Consider the following 20250-nt stretch of genomic DNA (forward strand, 5'->3'; position numbering starts at 1 on the left):
TCTTCCAGTGCTGAGGAGTTTTATTATTAATGTTGTTTTTTATTTTCTGATCATGAAGAAAATATTTTATTTTTAACTGTTTCAGAACAAACCGATTCATAACTGGTACCTGCAAATGTGAAAAGCTTATAGATGCAGTCGAACTTTAAAAGCAGCTTAACTGTTTTTCAATTATCCAAAAAGCTGAGAACATTTACTTTCCCTTCTTCAATTATTTTAAGCTTAAAGTTAAGTATCAAATTTATTTAGTTTGGAGTATCTATGAAGTTCATCTTTTTGCTCTTTCCTCATACATACGAATGTTATTCACAAGGAAAGAATTTCCCTCATTAGAGTAAACAAGAAAATTTAAACATTTACTTTAGACTATTATCTTTCCTACATGATTGAATAGTGGTTGTACAAATTAATTTTATTGAGCAAATTGTGTTCAGTCCCTTTAAGAACAACGAAACATAATCAGTGTCTATCTGAATATAATCAATTCATCCTAACAGTATTGTGATGTAATGCTTTCTCTCATGCTTACATTCAAAAAGTAAAATTAAAGAATATAGAACCAGGAGACATCCTGTTTTTATTTTATGAGGAAAGGTATCAGCTCATCAAAGTTTTGTCTTTGATTTTTTAAATTTGATAGGATGAATACAAAGAAAAAACCATGCGGCTTTATGCAGAAAATATATACTCTGTACTCCCATATACGTTTATTGTTTATTGCTACGGGATGTGAAGTTTTATAATTCATTTTTTGTCATTATTTAGAAAAAGTTATCACACTTTACATGATGGCATATTACTAAGTACTCAAAAAATAATTTTGTACAAAATTCTGATGTGTTATTTAGTTTTGCTATGGTTCCTAAATACATATGACTTTAATGACTTCTAGAACAAATACAGAAAACCTTTTAAAGTATCAGGTCCTTTAGGCTTTAAAAGTTTCTTACCATTTTTGTGTGCTTTATCACTGAGTAACATGCTGTTTCCAATTTAAAAAATTGTCCAAAGCACTTTTTGTAACTATCACTGGAATTCAATTCACATGAAAATTTTAATGTCTAAATGACATCTATAGCAGGCAACTACAATGTGCTAAATACTTTTTAAAATTGATTTTATTCTGTCTAGGTTCAAATGTATATAGTGAAGTACTACACAACGCTGTATGATGGTTAAAGCACGGAGTCCTGAATCTCGCTTATTATACCAGCTGTGTGACTTTGGAACAGTCACTTGACCTAAGCAAGTCTCAATTTCTTCATCTTTAGTAGGGGATAATTTTAGTAGTTCTTTCAGAGAGATGTTGTAAACTAATGTGTTCGATCCTTTTACTATAATACCTGACAGCTAGTAAACGCATAATGACTATTAACCATTTTTAGTGCTATAATTATTAACATATGCAGTAATCAAATAGAACATAAATGAATTTAAAAATGGAGACATCACAAAGGGTAAACATAATTAGGAATTAAAAATAATATCCCACTAATATCAGGGATTCCAGTGATTAAGAACTGTCTCTCCATCTATTGTACTTAAGATCCCAGGACAAAATTCTGAAATCTTAGGAGTTCTAGGGCTCAGAGCAAGATACTTTTAAGACAGGAAGCAAAAGGACTATTTACAAATGTATATTAAAAAAACATAGGGAACTATAAGGGATAATGAAAAATCCTAAAGCTAGTAACAGTGGAGATTCTTTAATATTCTTTGATGAGAAGCGAGTGAGGCTTACTGGACTTGGTGACAAGACAAATTTTGTTGATAGGGTAGGGCTACATGACAGGAACTGAGACCTTTGGTCAAGGAAATAACAGAATGCTGTCTCAGATTGGATGCCAGAGCAATAAATTTTCCAAAATCACTCTCCTTGCTCCCTTAAATATCCTGCCCTTTTTCTTCTTAGTGGAAATCAATTAGAAGTCAGAGGGGAAGGAATTTCATTGATCAGTCAATATAATTCAAATTCCTAGGGAGCAAATCTGGGTAGAAAAAGTAGAGATTGGATCTACAGTGGCAAACAGACAGAATCCAATTTTGCATTTCTTATATTTGTCTGCCTATCTCTCTCTTTATCATGTACTGGTGAATGTTTGGCAGCTAAACATAATCTAAATACAAATTGAACTTCTGTAAATTATGAATATGTATAATTATTGGAAAAATTATTGGAAGTCAATAAATATTTCATGTATTCAAAAGTTTCCATAAAGTTTGCTTAGGCAAATATTAAAGTTTTGTGTTATGCATGAGTAGGTATAAATTTCTTATGGGAGTGTTTATTCTGAAAACTGTTCATTCTTTCACATTGAAATAATTGGTTTTTTGAAGGGATAAAGAGAAGAGAGGACAAAAGAGAAAGGCCAAGGTTAAGGAGGTACCAAGTATGCTTTTAGATTAATATGGTCTTGCTTACTTTATAAGTATCCTGTAAGCATTGCTTGATTCCATGTTTTGTTTTTACCGTCATTACTTTTATGTCTTATTAAGTTAAAATTGAAACTTCATTACAGGATTCAAATGAGAAACACTTGTCTGTTGACTCAATTTTCCTTTTGAACATTCACTTCTCAGAAGATAAGCACTATCACATATTTTCACTGTTTCTTTTTATATTCGTTTCCACATTTCTATTTATTCTTAAAATTTTATTTCCTGATTTTAAAACTGATAAATATGTAAGAATAAACATAAATAGTTTCATAAATCAGTAGGCAATGCTTATAACCACATGTTCCCAAAAGACATCAAACTGCTAATAATGACATTGAGCAGAGTGAGAATACCTACCAGTGGATGAAGATTTGGTTATTCTTGTTATTTTTCATTTTGTGAGATTTTATTCCCTCTTCCTCAACTCATCATTCTCACCCTCCAAAATTACCCTAGTTCTTTCAGCACATCTGGTTCTATGACTACCTGCTTCCCAGTACAAATAACTTGGTAGAAAACTCTAAGAATATTACTGAAAGTTTTTTTTGTTAAATTAATAAAAATTTCACCAAATATCATACTTCATTAATGTCATAAATTAGTTAAATCAATATTCACAGCTTACATTATTAAAAATAAAATTCCTACCCAACTATGTAATATATAATAATTTATTTCAGATACAAATTATTTTGGTTATAAATTAGTTGTTAAAATTTGGGAGAATTTAATAATGATGTTAAAATCCTCTAGTCGATATTTTTAAGAAATATCCATTGTTCACTTAATTTATAATTATGTAACACAAAAGGAAATTATCTGTAGTAGAGTTTATAACAATCAACAAAATTTATAAAACAAAATATTTATAAAAGTCTAAATTTATCTGAAGAAAATGTGATTTAAGATAATAGTATTGATCTATATGGACAAATGGGAATAGAAGAATGTTTGATGTTGAATACAAGGATTCATTATTTCAGTCTTTCATTCATAATTTCATTTATTGATTGAGCAAATTTTCTTGAACTTTTACTATAAAATGTCCAAAGTAATTAGGATATTTAGAAATTATCCCACGTTTTATTCAGTCTTAAAGAGCTTAAAATTTAAAGAGATATGTCAATCACATATAAAATTGAATTAATATAGCTAAGAAATAATATAAGGCAATAACATGTTTTCACATAGCCTAATAATAGCAACAATAGCAATAATATCAGCAACAGCAGCAACACTTGTAGAATGTTTACATTTTCCAAATATTAGTTCATTTAATCTTCACAACAAACCCATGTGATATTGCTACTATTATTTCCAATTATGATAACTAAATACATAGCACAAAGATTTTTCATGAATTGCCCATGATAGAAAGCAAGTAAGCCTCATAGTGTGGTTTCTCATTGATATGACTTGGTTTTTAAGGAATGTGCAACAGAGTCTGGCTGAAAAAGTCCAAGAACATTAAAGTTAGATACACACTTAAAACCATTATAATTTAGGTGGGAAAGGAAGAGAGCAGAAAGAATTTAATTAGCAAAAGCAATGTGAGCAAAATGATAGAGACAGAAATGCACATAGCAGATGTAGGAGACTATAACTGATTACGGAGTGTGCCTGGCAATTTGGAAAAAGGTATAAATAGGCCAATAGTTGTGGCTAATGATAATTTATTTCAAATTTACATAAGTTTTAAAAAAGTGATGGAGTGTATGTTGTGGCTACCTTGAATGGAATATTAGCCTCATAAATTTAATCTTAATCCTAGAGATAATCTACAGTTACCGGAGGATTTTGAATAGGAAAGTAGCTTGAAAGAAGCATTATTTATATGAATCAGAGTCTCAAGGGGAAAATGATTCATATATCTATTTGCAATTATTTTTTTCAGTTTTGCTTAGGCATATTCCTGCAAGAAACAGAGAAAGAAGCTGCATATCTTATACTAAGAACCATTCTAAAATTGCAATGTTGCAATAAAAACAACCATGATATAACTGAAAACCATGTGAATGAATAATGTTTAAACTCATTATTTTAGTCACCTAAAAATTACTGATTGAGAAATGTAGAAATAATGAGCTTACAAAGAAGCTTATGATTTTTTTTTTCATTTTTCCTGACATACACACAGAACTCAACTGCATTAAATCAAAAAAGGGGTTTTCAAATTTAAGTCCCCAGCAATTTATTCTAAAGTCACTGCAATTTTTATATTTGATTATTTGACTTATCCTGGCTTATACCAATAATCATAGCCAGCCTTCTGCAAAATTGAGAAAAGAGCTATTTGTCTTCTAAACCTATTCTCATTCACTCTTCTTGCTCTTCTTTTATCCATATTTCAACTACCTTAATCAACTTCCATACTCTATCCCCCTACCCAATCAACTTCCATACTCTATCCCCCTCCCCTTTGGGAAGGATAAAGAAGAAACTCCAGCATTCTTCAGGAGGTTGGATGAAACACATTCCAAAGCTTCTTCCAAAATATATATGAGATTCTGTAATCATAGGAAAACTTATGGCTTGCTTTATACTGTAGAGATTGAGAGTCTAGTAACTGTAAGGTGGGAAGACGTTTGTTTAACTCATACACATTAATCGCATTTTCAGCCTTTTGCCACTAAAATTAGGTGGAAAGTTGAAACAAGGATAAAAATGGTATAAAATAATCACTCTGCAAAAAATAGGTAGAATTATTCAGGTTTCTGTTATACATTGCTTAAATAATCTAAATAATAACTTACTGCCCCTGCATTTATAATAATATATTTAAATGCATTAATCTTTGTATTCCTATTGCCTAATGTGCATGTAATAGGTAGATAACAATGCTTCTTGAATGAATCAATGATGAAAAATCAACACTGCAAAGATTATGCTTTGATATTTTATCAATGATTTCTTTATGGGGTACCTCCACAAATGGCTATAAAAATAGAGTAAGATTAATCCTCTTGGAAAGCGTAACTTTTTTTTTTTTTTTTTAATGAGACAAAGTTTCATTCTGTCATCCAGGCTGCTGTGCAGTGGTGTGATCTTGGCTCACTGAAACCTCCTCCTCCCAGACTCAAGTGATCCTCCCACCTCAGCCTCTAGGGTAGCTGGGGGACTATAGGTGCACGGCACCACACCCGTCTAATTGTCGTATTTTTTGTAGAGAATGTGTTTCTTCATGTTACCCAGGATGGTATCGAACTTCTGAGCTCAAGCACTCCTTCTGCCTCAGCCTCCCAAAGTGCTGGGATTATAGGCATGAGCGACCATGCCCAGCAGGAAAGTGTAACTTTTAATTGAAGACATGCTAACCATAAATATGTCTACTGATTATACATACTTTTGTTCTACAAATTACGTTGCCTTTTATCTAACTTTACTTACTTATTCTCAATCTAGAAAATATTCCAGTTAGTTTTAGCATATATATATATATATGTAAAATGACCTAATGATAGTGCAGATGAGATAATAATCAATTAGGTTTGGTCTGTATATAGTAACTACTCAGACTATATTTATAGCTAGATGAGTAATTCCAAACCATTAGAGAATTACAGAATTATCCATTTACATGGTATCATTTATAATGCCTCTTTTTCCAGTTAGAACTGCACCTACAATTTTATTGTTAAAGATAGTCAGAAAACAATAAAACTTTATTTTATAATTTACCAATGCAGGTAAAAATCCAAACTCTTCTTCAATATGAAGCCCAGTGATATCTTCACCTGATTCCCTAAGTTTTTATTTAAGCATTATAGGCAACTGAAGAGTTGGTTTATTCATTTTTGTCTTGACATTCTCCATTCTGCATAAGAACATTAATTATAGCATAGTGATAAGAAACTCCAATTGGCTATAATATGTCCTTGTTTGTAGGCCTGGAGCAGTGGCTCACACCTGTAATTCCAATACATTGGGAGACCGAGGTAGAAATATCCCTTGAGCACAAGAGTTGGAGATCAGCCTGGGCAATATAGTGAGACCTCATCTCTATTAAAAATCAAAACCGCCATCCAAATGCAATAGTAATAAGAGGCAGGTCATTAAGGAGGTGATTAGATTATGAGAGCAGAGATTTCACTGCAGGGATTAGTGCCCTTATTCAAGAGGTGTGTGGGCTCGTTACCCTCTTCTGCCATGTGAGAATGCAGCAAGAAGGCGTCATCTTAGAAGCAGAGAGCAAGTCCTTTCCCAACATTGAATTGTCTTGATCATGGACTCCCCAGCCTCCAGAACTGTGACAGTGAATTCTACTGCTTGTAAATTACCCAGTCTAAGGTATTGTGTTATAGTAGCAGGAATGGACTAAAATATAGAGTAACAATTTACTATCTGTAAGTTAAACACTTTCCCTTCTCATTGAATACTTACATTTCTAAGCTTTAGTAAGTTTGTGTTGTAATTTGGTATTTTCTTACATTATTATATTTGTTTATTAACCTTTAAACTCCAAAGACAAATAAAATTAAGAACTCACCACATTTAAACTATAAGATAGGCCACTTCTAGTGGTTTATAAAAACTTCAACTACTATATTCCTATAACATGCTTGGCATATTTTAGGCATAAGGAAAATTAACATTTTATATGATAAATACTGTCACATAGATCTTCTGAATGGAGAAATCCTCCAATTATTGAATTTTAAGCAATGTGCATAATGAAATATATGCTCAGTCTTTGGATTAAGACAGAATTTCCTTAAATTTTAAATGCTTCTTACAATATTGAAATTATTTTTGCCAATGTCTTAGTCTAATTACTACCTATATACATTAAATGTAAAATAGTCATCTTTTTAATATTTTGGGGGCCTCATAAAGTACCCAGTATATCTTCAATAAATAAGTATAAATTTTTATTGAATAAAATATTTTTAAGACAAATACAATTCTTGCCGGGTGCGGTGGCTCATGCCTGTAATCCCAGCACTTTGGGAGGCTGAGGCAGGTGGATCACTTGAGGTCGGGAGTGTGAGACCAGCCTGATCAACCTGGAGAAATTCTGTCTCTGCTAAAAACACAAAATTAGCCGGGTTTGGTGGCACATGCCTGTAAACCCAGCTACTCGGGAGACTGAGGCAGGAGAATCGCTTGAACCTGGGAGGCGGAGGTTGCGGTTAGCCGAGATTGCACCATTTCACTCCAGCCTGGGCAACCAGAGCGAAGCTCCATCTCAAAAAAATAAATAAATAAATAAAAAATAAAAATAGCAGAAAAATACAATTCTTTATAACAGACTACATTTCCTTTTTTTTCAGCATAAACTCATAGTTGTATAGGTCAACAGTCCAGAAATGATAAAAAAAAATTATAATGATTCAATGCTTAACAATCAGCTTGTGTAGAAAGTGAATAATGCACTTTTTACATAATTTTTAATATTTTTATTAGTGCCAGGGCAGTACTAATATCTGGAATGATATTAGTAATGATATTACTAATGTCTGGAATGAAACATACAATTAGTCCACTTATTCATTGTTAAAGTTTTGTTATTTTTGATAATATAACAGATGAGGATTGACTTTAATAAATTATCTGTAAAATCTTAAATCATGCATTAGTTATTAGGATAAAACTAAAATTTATTTTCCAATAATATTCATAAATTGTTTATAGCATTCATATACTATATAAACATAATCTAGATATTAAAAATTAAAATGTATTAACTGATTGATAGGCAAATCCTGACACATATTCACTAGTTTTTCTATTATTGAATATATGTTTTTTTTTTGTTTTTTTTTTTTTGTATTTTTAAGTAGAGACGGAGTTTCACCGTGTTAGCCAGGATGGTCTCGATCTCCTGACCTCGTGATCCGCCCGTCTCGGCCTCCCAAAGTGCTGGGATTACAGGCTTGAGCCACCGCGCCCGGCCAGAATATATGTTTTTAATAAAAGCACATGCCTCTTTTGAGGCTCAAGGCCCTTTTATTAATCATTTTCCTTCTTCATTACCATTGAGATATAAATTGTTTCAGTGATTAATTTCAAGTAAGAATAATATTCAAGTGTGGTAGCTCAATAATATTTGTAAAAAAGCATTTGCTTCATCAGATGCTTTTCATTTCTGACAAATCTGCACAAGTTTCAGTGTTCAGCACATATGCGTATAGTTCATAATGAGAAGAAATACTCCTGGGATATGAAAGTGCTTCAGGGAAAAGATGTAATATACATTCAGAAAGTAAATAAACTCCCTGTGTCTTCCCTCTGATGTGGATTTTAGTTCATATCTACAACTTATTCTGTCAATGCTAATGATCAGAACATTTTTCAGAGATTAGATAAAGGAGAGAACATATACAGACAATAACCCATTAACCTTCCTTAGATGGTCAAAACAAATCAAAGACTTCCTGAGAAGAGAGGAGAATAGCTTAGATATATCCTGCAGCACTCAGTCTAATGAGCTGTTAAGTAGCTTGCCATAAAAGGTAGTCTCAGACACATGTAAAAAGGAAAAAGAAAAGGCAACTTGATTTCATACTAGTATTTATACAATAAATAGTGACCATGTTTTCTGACGGCTTTTACATGATTCCCAAGCTGTTACAACAAATAAGGTGAAGACAGTATAAGGGAAATTTGATAAGTAATAAATCAACCATTTAAACATGTGAAAGCAAACCAATTAAATTAATTTCCATTTAATGTAGTTCTCCCAAAATATGACTGAAAAACAACTGATAACATAGAAGTAACATTTAATTTGGAATTCCTTCTTGCCCTACATGAGTCTTGTGGTAAACAAAATTACCCTCATGGCTACAGAAGGTAGAGAAGCAAATCAAAATATTAAAAACAAACAAAAAATACACACATAAATAAATGCCTCTCTATAATTCTCTGACTAAAAAATAAGTGCATTTTATTTTAATTTCTATTTTAATTTCACTGTTATTGAAAGGATTCATTTAGAATTTTCCTTCATACATCTGAAACTAATCTATGGGTATGCCAATGTCATTGACTACAATTCACTGCCAAGGGGGTAATTCACAGGAATGATTTGATCAAAATCTGTGCTATTAGCAAAGCACTGAGAAACAAAAGCATTGAGAAACAAAATTGGTCACATTTTAATTAGTAACAATATTTCTATTTCAGAATTTTGAAAAAAATGCACTTTGGATTGGTCCTCCCAGTATGATCGATTAATTAAAACTTGCAATTCTGATGCGGTTTTTCTCTGTGTCCCAGAAGTCCTGAGATGTGTGTAGTATTTTATACCCAGATAAATTTCCACTCTGCATAACTTTCTATGAACGATGTACGTATTAACATTGTATTATTTTTGTGGGAAAATTCTAAATCCTGAGCAAAGTAAACAGCACTGAAGAAAAAGCAGACCTTACACAGAGGAGAGTATTCAATAAGCATGGAGTGGGTTACTACACAATGAAGGACTAGTGTTTTACATCTAATGTTTATTATTTTACTTCATTCAACAAAAACATATTGTCTCTAATATGTGCCTATTATTGTGCTGGATATAGAAATATAAAACATATATCTGTACGCCATATCTGTCATCAATAGAACCACCTTAACCTAGCATGTAGTCTCGAGGAAATGTATAGCAACATTACTCTTCTTTTGGAAACATGTCCCTTTTTTTGGAAAAAGGAATTTGCCAAAGTATTTACATTTTAAAATAATGCACTGTTTATTTGTGTGTTGCAAGGTGATTAGCTGTATGTTGATAATAGATTTGTTTATAGGAAGATAGAAATGAGAATAAATAACAAAACCGCATTTGACACGTTATATACCATCACTTTCTTAATTATAATTGGTTGATAATTTAGACATTAACAAGGCAACTACTATGGGCAAATACATTATATGAAAATACAGCAAATATATTACCACTTGGGTTGGGCGCGGTGGCTCACGCCTGTAATCCCAGCACTTTGAGAGGCCAAGGCGAGTGCATTCCTTGAGGTCAGGAGTTTGAGACCTTCCTGGCCAACATGGTGAAACCCTTTCTCTACTAATAATACAAAAATGTTAGCTGGGAGTGGTAGCGTGTGCCTGTAATTCCAGCTACTCAGGTGGCTGAGGCATGAGAATCGTTTAATCCTGGAAAGTGGAGGTTGCAGGGAGCCAAGATCGTGACATTGCACTCCAGCCTGGATGACAAAGTAACACTCTCTCAAAAACAAAGCAAAACAAAATAAATATATTAGCACTTGTAAAATAAGTTGCTTCTGTACCATGGAAGCAAGAATCTTTCCAGATTTACATGTCCATATCAATAGTTCTAGATGACTTCCCTCTTGCATTACCTGCAGAATTGAATTTCTATTTGCCTTTAGTTATTTATATATGTTAATCCTCATACTAAATATATACTTCATACTAAAAATACTTGAAATGACATATCTCCAGTTCTTTAATATTCTATCATAGTAGAAGGTATGAACCATTTATTGAATATAGATATAACAGTCACTGTTATATCTGTCTTTCTCCGTAATCTGAAATAACATCTTACTGCTATTTGATTTCCAAAATATTCCCATTTTTTTCTCCTTTCTATTTCTATTGCCATGTTAATGCCCAAGATACTTTCATTTCTTATTTGGCTATCACAATAGCCTTTATTGATCTCTTTCTCTTCAAATACTATATTTGAAGAGTGCATAGCATTGGTAACAAAATTGCTTAGTCCAAATACAGATGTGATCATATTGGTCATGCTCAGTGACCTTTAGAGACTTCTACTATTGGTAGTGAAAGTAAAAATGTTTTAGCATAGCATTCAAGACACTTCAGATTCTGACACTAATCTGTATTTTCAACTTAATCTCAGAGCAAGTTCTTTGGCACATGTTCTACATGTTTCCCTTACAATAGATGACTCATTGTTCTTAAAATGCTATGCACTTCAAGACCCAGACGACTTTATTCAAATAAGTCCATCTTCCCAAAATATCATTTTCTCTTTAAACATCTGTTAATGTCTTACTCATAAAGAATAGCTCATGCATTAATACATTGCTTCCTTCTTCCGTGTTCTTATTATACTTTATTTAACTCTGTTATGTCCATTGTCATTACTTCTTTTGATGAGATTAAAGTTGGGGCTGGTCAGTCTCAGAGCTGGCCTAATGACTGTGCATCAAAGGATAGTTTTCCTGAAGTTGAAACGAGAATAGGACAACTCCTTTTCAAGAGAGTATATGAACTGGGTCAAGCACGGTGGCCCATACCTGTAATCTCAGCACTCTGGGAGGCTGAGACGAGTGGATCACCTGACATCAGGAGTTCGAGATCACCCTGGCCAACATGGTGAAACCCTGCCTCTACTAAAAATACAAAAAAAAAAAATTAGCTGGGCATGGTGGCAGGCACCTGTAATCCCAGCTGCTTGGCAGGAGAATCACTTAAACCCAGGAGGTGGAGGTTTCAGTGAGCTGAGATCGCACCATTGAACTCCAGCCTGGGCAACAGGAATGAAACTCCAGCTCAATAAATAAATAAATAATAGAGTATATGATCTGAAGAAAAGGGTGGATAGTATTGTCAACTAAAAGAATCAAACTCTGTAAAACATTTAAAGAGATTTATTCTGAGCCAAATATGCGTGACCATGGCCCATGACACAGCCCTCAGGAGGTCCTGAAAACATGTTCCCAAGGTGGTCAGGGTGCAGCTTGTTTTAGGAAGGCATAAGACTTCAATCAAATACTTTTAAGAAATACATTGGTTTGGTCCAGAAAGGCAGAATGACTTGAAGTAGGGGGCTTCCAGCTTGTAGGTAGATTTAAAAATTTTTCTGGTTGACAATTGTTTGAGTTTATCCAAAGACCTGGAATCAACAGAGAGGAATATTTGGGTTAAGATAAAGAATTGTGGAGACCAAAGTTTTATTGTGCAGAGGAAGCTTTTAGCTAGCAGGCTTCAGAGAGAACATGTTGTAAAATATTTTCTTATGGGACTTAAAAGGGTGCCTGACTCTTAGTTGATTATCTCCTGGATTTGGAAAGAAGAAAAAGGGAAAAGGAGATACTCTACAGAACATAGATTTTTCCCAAAGAACAAACTTTGCAGGGCTATTTCAAGATAGGAGAAGGAAATATATTTGGGATTAAAATATTTTGATTTATTTTATTCGTTATGTGATGTTATGCCAGAGAAGTATAATGAGGCATGTCTGACCCCCACTTCCCCTTGTGGCCTGAAACAGTCTCTTGGGTTAAATTTTAAAAGATCCCTAGCTGAGGAGGAAGTCCACTTAGATGGTTGGCAGGGTGGGGCTTAGATTTTAATTTTGGTTTACAGTATCAGAGTTCATAGGTTGAGGGCACATATATACAAATAAGAAAAAGCAAAGGTCAGAGGTTAGAGTGTATTTGGAGTAAGAGTAAAGAGTTCTGAAACAGATGGAGACAAATATGATGTGAAGGTCTGATACTTATGACAGGAGAGGGTGTCTGAGGGGTGAGCAGGAAGCTGACAATAAGTGATATGACTGGCTTAAAGCATCAGAGGAAAAGCAGATGATTATATACTGAGACATAGTATACATTCTCTCCATTATAAAACAATTTCCCATACATAGTTTATAATCAGAATGGATTACAATTTCCTTTATACGGTTCATAATCACAGTGAATTAATATCAGTGTAGACATCAATCAGACATCAGGTATAGAAAGTCTGTCAGCCCAAAAAATAATCTTAGAAAACACTTGACCTCCTTAATGTCTACATCTAGTCTACATACCATTGTCTTCATATTGCAGACAATCACATAATCAATCTTAAGGATCTTCCTTCCAGCAATTCCAACCCACATTGGTTGACCTCTCCTTTTATAAGAGAAGCCTTTCTTGTATCTCCACAAATATATTGCCTCTCCTCCTAGTTTTCCTTTTTCATATGTATATACTCTCCTGTACGTTTCTTGTTGTATGTCAATTAGCCTAGACTATCTTATACCTGGAGCTTCTCCACCAGTCCTAGAATCTCCCTCACTGTGGACTCTCATATCGGTTAGAGATCTCTAGCGTAGACCATTTTTTAAATTCCCCATTTCTTCTTTGCTCTTTTGATCCACTCTCCAGGTTCTGCACTTATTTTTTTCTGCCTTAATGGAGTCTTAAGCTGCCCGATTTCCTAACGAAAATAATTTATGTGTTCTGTCAAGAAACACTTTATCCTGCCTGATCAGCAGAAAAGCCCTGGAGATACTATGTACTATGTGATAAGGACAGATACCTTTGTTATTCTTATTAGGAAGACAATATAACCATGCCCTTTTTTAAGACCTTGCATTACCTTAATATTTTTTCTTGCCTTTTAGTTAGTGATAGAATACAAGTGGGATACTTGTTTTCTGCAGTGTAATCACTCTTGGCTAATTGTTGTAACTAACTACGGTTTCCTCTTGGGATTTCTTCATTCACAGAATCTAAGAGCTGCTACTACAAGGTTCCCCTCTCTCATTCTCTTTTGTTATCTTCCTCCAGTAGGCACAATCATTAGGCTATTACAAGCAAATCACTAGCAATTAATACTAAATTGAGATAACCACCAGATTTTACTCACAAAAACCAGGGGAGAAATCTCCAAGTATTTTACAAATAGATATTCAGTACATGCTAGGAGTAAGTCACACCATCTTGTAACTACATCTCATTGAGCAGACTTGTGTCTTTATCCTTCCGAACTGAGAAAATCTGCTTTCCTTTTTATTCAAAAGAACTGAAATAGCTTCACTTATTTTTACTTATGACTAATTTAGAGCATTCATAAAAGCAAAATGAGCATAGTGACTTCAAATACTCGTTCATAAAAAGAGATGTTATAACCTCTGTTGTTAACAATGTCACAAAATGAAGGGCCTTCACAGAAATACTTAAAATTTCTAAAATGATATCCTACAATGTAGTGGAAACATTTCACAATTTAAGAGATATATAACCTTGAGGTGAAACTCAATTTAAAGAAATTACCAAGTGGATGACTGAGAAAGTTATTTCACATGTCCTGTTTCTTCACAGGGGTATTATTAAAGATGAAATAGAGTAAGGTAAAGGCAGTCTGTAAAACATAGACATTCCTCCAATGTTAGACTTCTTGTTGTTCAATATGGCAGTGACTTTAAATAGGTGACTTTGTCATTCTAATGTGGAAAACACAAATTCAAAAGCTAGCAGAAGGCAAGAAATAACTAAGATCAGAGCAGAATTGAAGGAGATAGAGACACAAAACACCCTTCAAAAAATCAGTGAATCCAGGAGCTGGTTTTTTGAAAAGATTAACAAAATTAATAAACTGCCAGCAAGACCAATAAAAAAGAAAAGAGAGAAGAATCAAATAGACGCAATAAAAAATGATAAAGGGGATATCACCACCGACCCCACAGACATACAAATTACCATCAGAGAATACTATAAACACCTCTATGCAAATAAACTAGAAAATCTAGAAGAAAAAGATCAATTCCTGGACACATACACCCTTCCAAGGCTAAACCAGGAAGAATTTGAATCTCTGAATAGACCAATAACAGGCTCTGAAATTGAGGCAATAATTAATAGCCTACCAACGAAAAGAGTCCAGATCAGACGGATTCCCAGCCGAATTCTACCAGAGGTACAAAGAGGAGCTGGTACCATTCCTTCTGAAACTATTCCAATCAACAGAAAAAGAGGGAATCTTCCCTAATTCATTTTATGAGGCCAACATCATCCTGATACCGAAGCCTGGCAGAGACACAACAATAAAAGAGAATTTTAGATCAATATCCCTTATGAACATCAATGCGAAAATCCTCAGTGAAATACTGGCTAACCAAATCCAGCAGCACATCAAAAAGCTTATTCACCACGATCAAGTCAGCTTCATCTCTGGGAGGCAAGGCTGGTTCAACATACACAAATCAATAAACATAATCCATCACATAAACAAAACCAAGGACAAAAACCACATGATTATCTCAATAGATGCAGAAAAGGCCTTCGACAAAATTCAACAGCTTTTCATGCTAAAAACTGTCAATAAATTCAGTATTGATGGAACATATCTCAAAATAATAAGAGCTATTTATGAAAAACCCACAGCCAATTTCATACTGAATGGGCAAAAACTGGAAGTATTTCCTTTGAAAACTGGCACACGACAGGGATGCCCTCTCTTCACCACTCTTATTCAACATTCTATTGGAAGTTCTGGCTAGGGCAATCATGCAAGATAAAGAAATAAAGGTATTCAGTTAGGAAAAGAAGAAGTCAAATTGTCCCTGTTTGCAGATGATAAGATTGTATATTTAGAAAAGCCCATCATCTCAGCCCAAAATCTACTTAAGCTGATAAGTAAATTCAGCAAAGTCTCAAGATACAAAATCAATGTGCAAAAATCAGAAGCATTCCACTAGACCAATAACAGACAAACCAACAGTCAAGTCATGAGTGAACTCCCATTCATGGTTGCTACAAAGAGGACCTCTTCAAGGAGAACTATTAACCACTGCTCAACGAAATAAAAGAGGACACAAACAAATGGAAGAACATTCCATGCTCATGGATAGGAAGAATCAATATCGTGAAAATGGTCATACTGCCCAAGGTAATTTATAGCTTCAACACCATCCCCAACAAGCTACCAATGACTTTCTTCACAGAATTAGAAAAAGCTACTTTAAAGTTCATATGGAATCAAAATAGAGCCCACATAGCCAAGACACTCCTAAGACAAAAAGAACAAATCTGGAGGTATCATGCTACCTGACTTCAAACTATACTACAAGGCTACAGTAACCAAAACAGCATGGAACTGGTACCAAAACAGATATATAGACCAATGGAACAGAAGAGAGGCCTCTGAAATAACACCACACATCTATAACCATCTGATCTTTTACAAACCTGACAAAAACAAGCAATGGGGAAAGGATTCCCTATTGAATAAATGGTGTTGTGAAAACTGGTATATGCAGAAAACAGAAACTGGACCCCCTCCTTATACCTTATACAAAAATTAACTCAAGATGGATTAAAGATTTAAACGCAAGACCTAAAACCATAAAAACCCTAGAAGAAAATCTAGGCAATACCATTTAGGACATAGGCATGGGCAAGGACTTCATGACTAAAACACCAAAAACAATGGCAATAAAAGACAAAATAGACAAATGAGACCTAATTAAACTAAAGAGCTTCTGCACAGCAAAAGAAACTGCCATCAGAGTGAACAGGCAACCTACAGAATGGGAGAAAATTTTTGCAATCTACCCATCTGATGAAGGGCTAATACCCAAAATCTATAAAGCACTTAAACAAATTTACAAGAAAAAAACAAACAACCCCATCAAAAAGCGGGCAAAGCATATGAACAGACACTTCTCAAAAGAAGACATTTATGCAGCCAACAGACACGTGAAAGAATGCTCATCATCACTGGTCATCAGACAAATGCAAATCAAAACCACCATGAGATACCATCTCACACCAGTTGGAATAGTGATCTTTAAAAAGTCAGGAAACAACAGATGGTGGAGAGGATGTGGAAAAATAGGAATGCTTTTACACTGTTGGTGGGACTGTAAATTAGTTCAACCATTGTGGAAGACAGTGTGGCAATTCCTCAAGGATCTAGAAGTAGAAATACCATTTGACCCAGTGATCCCATTACTGGGGTTATAGTAAAAGGATTATAAATCATGCTACTATAAAGACACATGCAAACGCATGTTTATTGTGGCACTATTCACAATAGCAAAGACTTGGAACCAACTCAAATGTTCATCAATGATAGACTAGATTAAGAAAATGTGGCACATATATACCATGGAATACTATGCAGTCATAAAAAAGGATGAGTTCATGTCCTTTGCAGGGACATGCATGAAGCTGGAAACCATCATTCTCAGCAAACTATCACAAGGACAGAAAACTAGACACGCATGTTCTCACTCATAGGTAGGAACTGAACAATGAGAACACTTTAACACAGGGCAGGGAACATCACACACTGGGGCCTGTCAGGGAGTGGGGGACTGGGGGAGGGATAGCATTAGGAGACATACCTAATGTAAATGATGAGTTAATGGGTGCAGCAAACTAACATGACACATGTATACCTATGTAACAAACCCACACCTTGTGCCCATGTACCCTAGAACTTAAAGTATAATAAAAAATAAATAAATGAAAAATAAAATGAACTTAGAGCAGTATTTTCCAACTGATAATTCACAGTTGTCAGAACTTCATAAAATTGTTACACAGGACTCTTATAAATAACAGGACAGCAAAAACAAAAGTAAAAATTAGGATATTTCATATTAAAAAGAAAAAAAAAAACTGAGGGAATTTGTTGCCAGCAGACCTATTTTACAAGAAATACTGAAAGGAGTCATTAAGCTGAAACAACAGATATCAGACCGAAACTTGAATCCATATGAAGAAATAAAGAGCAAAAGTAAAGGAAACTATAGAGGTAAATAGAAAACACAGTAAAAAAATGGCTTAAAACCTTTTCTTTTCATATGTAAGTTAAAAGATCATTGCAAAAAGAAATTTTTATGAAACCAAGTTGATAGATTATGATACATAAAGATGTAATTGTTATGACAACAAAGACCACTAAGGAGGGTAGGGAAAACTATATTGAAACAGTTTTGGGAGCCACAGTGGCTCAGGCCAGTTGCCCTGGCACTCGGGGAGGTGAGGCTACACATTCAAGGCCAACCTGGTCAACACTGATTTAAAAAAAAAAAAAGAAATAGTTTTGTATACTATTGAAGTTATTTTGGAATTAATCTAAACAAGATAGATTGAAGTAAAGACATTAATTGTAATCACTAGAACAACCACTAAGAAAAAAATCTCAAAAACGTATATCCATGTATATTAAAATAAACAAAGGAAATAAATTAGCATAGTACACCAGAAAATATGTATTTATCACAGAAGAAGGTAGTAATGGATGAACACAGGAACAGAAAAGACATAAGGCATCTAGAAAACAATAGAAAATGGCAGAAATAAATTGCACTTTATTGATAAGTACTTTAAATGTAAAGTGACAAAATACTTTAACCAAGAGGCAGATACTGGCATAACGATTTCTAAAAAAACAAACCGGGGGAAAGGAAAAGATGACTGACTAGAGGGAACTAGTACACATTGTTTTCACAGAGAGAAAAGGAGGTGGCAAGTAAATACCACATCTTCAACTAAAACATCCAGGCGAACATATTGAGATTCATCAAGGAGACAAATTGACAACTCAACCCATGGAGAACAGAGAGGAGCAAGACAGGATGACCACACACCCAGGAGTGGCACAGTCAGGGAAGACACCCCCTACATGGGGAAATAGTGAGTGAGAGATGCCAAGGACCCACACTTCTTCCCTAGATCTTTGCAACCCTGGGATCAGGAGATCCCCTTGTGAGTCCACTCCACCAAGGCCTTAAGACTGACATGCAGAGCTATATACAGTCTGGGCAGAGCCACTACTCAGGCACGCATGGAATGTGGAGAGCCTTGGATCCTGGGCATCCCAGCATTAGTGGCTGCAGCTCCAGTAAAAGGGGTGCCTAGGCTCCCACATAGGCCCTGAGGAAAGGGGCTAGATCCAGGAAGCTGAGCAGTGATCGTCTGCATGATTTGATTCCACTGCACCTCTCAGGATAAGACCCACTGGTCTGGGACACCAGCCAACCCTCAGTGGGGCACTCAGGACAGTAGCAGATCTGTACCTCCTGGACTGGAGCTTCCAGAGGGTGGAGGGGGCCGCCATCTTTGCTGTTTTGAAGCCCTCATCTTTCCTGCCTTCAGGCTCTGAAGAGTCCTGAGTGACTACTGTCTAGCGTGAACCTGCAGTACGGTGTGGCCGCCCTATGGAAAAGTGGCAGGACTGTTCTCCATGCATGTCCCTGTCCTTACATCTCCCCACTGAGCACAGCCTCCTGACCTGGGTCTCCAGCATATCTACCCTGCCCCCACCTGAATACTGAAGAGGTGGCTCAGCATTTCTCCAAGGAGAAAATCCCACTCAACCCACAACCCTTTTGCCATTGCGGATGCAGTGGTACCACTCTAACTACCATCAGGCTAGGGAAAGAATAAAGGACCTAGTCAATACACTGGAACCGCCAACACACTGCAGCCACCGCATGAATCGGAGTCCAGTCCATCTTCCCTGGGAAAGCCTAACCCCCACTTTTCACCAGGTTGGGCCCCTGGTTCAGGACCACAGAATAGTTGCCCAACCCATGGTTGAACATACCCACTGGTGGTGGCTGTCAGTTTCCCTGGGGAGAGTCTCTCAAAAGCAAGTGACAACCCCTCTGCCACTGCCACAGAAATGGCTCTGCTCCTGTTTCTCTTGGTCTAAGGAAATAACAAAGAGTCTGGGGGCTTCACCTGAACTTACAGCAGATAACAGCCACAATATAGAGAGGAGCCCACTCTCTCCTCCCTGTGATCCCTTGATGGCCCAAAACCCCACAAACAGACCTACTAGCTCAGGCTGTCAGTATAGCTGCCACACCCTCTGGCTGAATAGTCTCATCAGGAGCAGCTCCATGTTTCTTGGAGGTGGAGCTACCAGGGCAACCAAAAGCACCTCTGCGGTGGTACTTCCCTTGCTTCCCTTGGACTGTGGAAGGAGTAAAGATACTGAGTGCTTTATCCACACCTTCAGAAAGCTGCAGTTGCCCTAAAGAGAGAAGGCCAATCTGTCTCCCATGGGTCCCACCCACACCCCCTGCTCATAACCAGACACCTCCTCCCCAGCTTGGGCCCACACAGCAGCTGCCATATCATGAGCCAA

General features: G+C 35.5%; 1 protein-coding gene across 13 annotated transcripts in view; it reads right to left on the reverse strand.

Annotated features, from left to right (window-relative positions):
* Positions 1-20250, reverse strand: part of LOC105479621 (coiled-coil serine rich protein 1) — a 1449255-nt gene that overhangs the window by 60648 nt on the left and 1368357 nt on the right. The window contains exon 14 of one of the 13 annotated variants that reach the window (XM_071092585.1): positions 11958-12271. The exons of 9 other annotated variants lie outside the window; for them this stretch is intronic. In XM_071092585.1, the coding sequence (XP_070948686.1) occupies positions 12144-12271 (128 nt within the window). In that variant the 3' untranslated portion in view covers positions 11958-12143. Of the gene's footprint in view, positions 1-11957; positions 12272-20250 lie in introns of those variants that run through there. 3 more of the 13 variants (XM_071092587.1, XM_071092590.1, XM_071092592.1) reach the window with 3 other exon arrangements.

Source organism: Macaca nemestrina, chromosome 3 (assembly GCF_043159975.1).
Source record: "Macaca nemestrina isolate mMacNem1 chromosome 3, mMacNem.hap1, whole genome shotgun sequence".
Classification (NCBI taxonomy): Eukaryota; Metazoa; Chordata; class Mammalia; order Primates; family Cercopithecidae; genus Macaca; species Macaca nemestrina.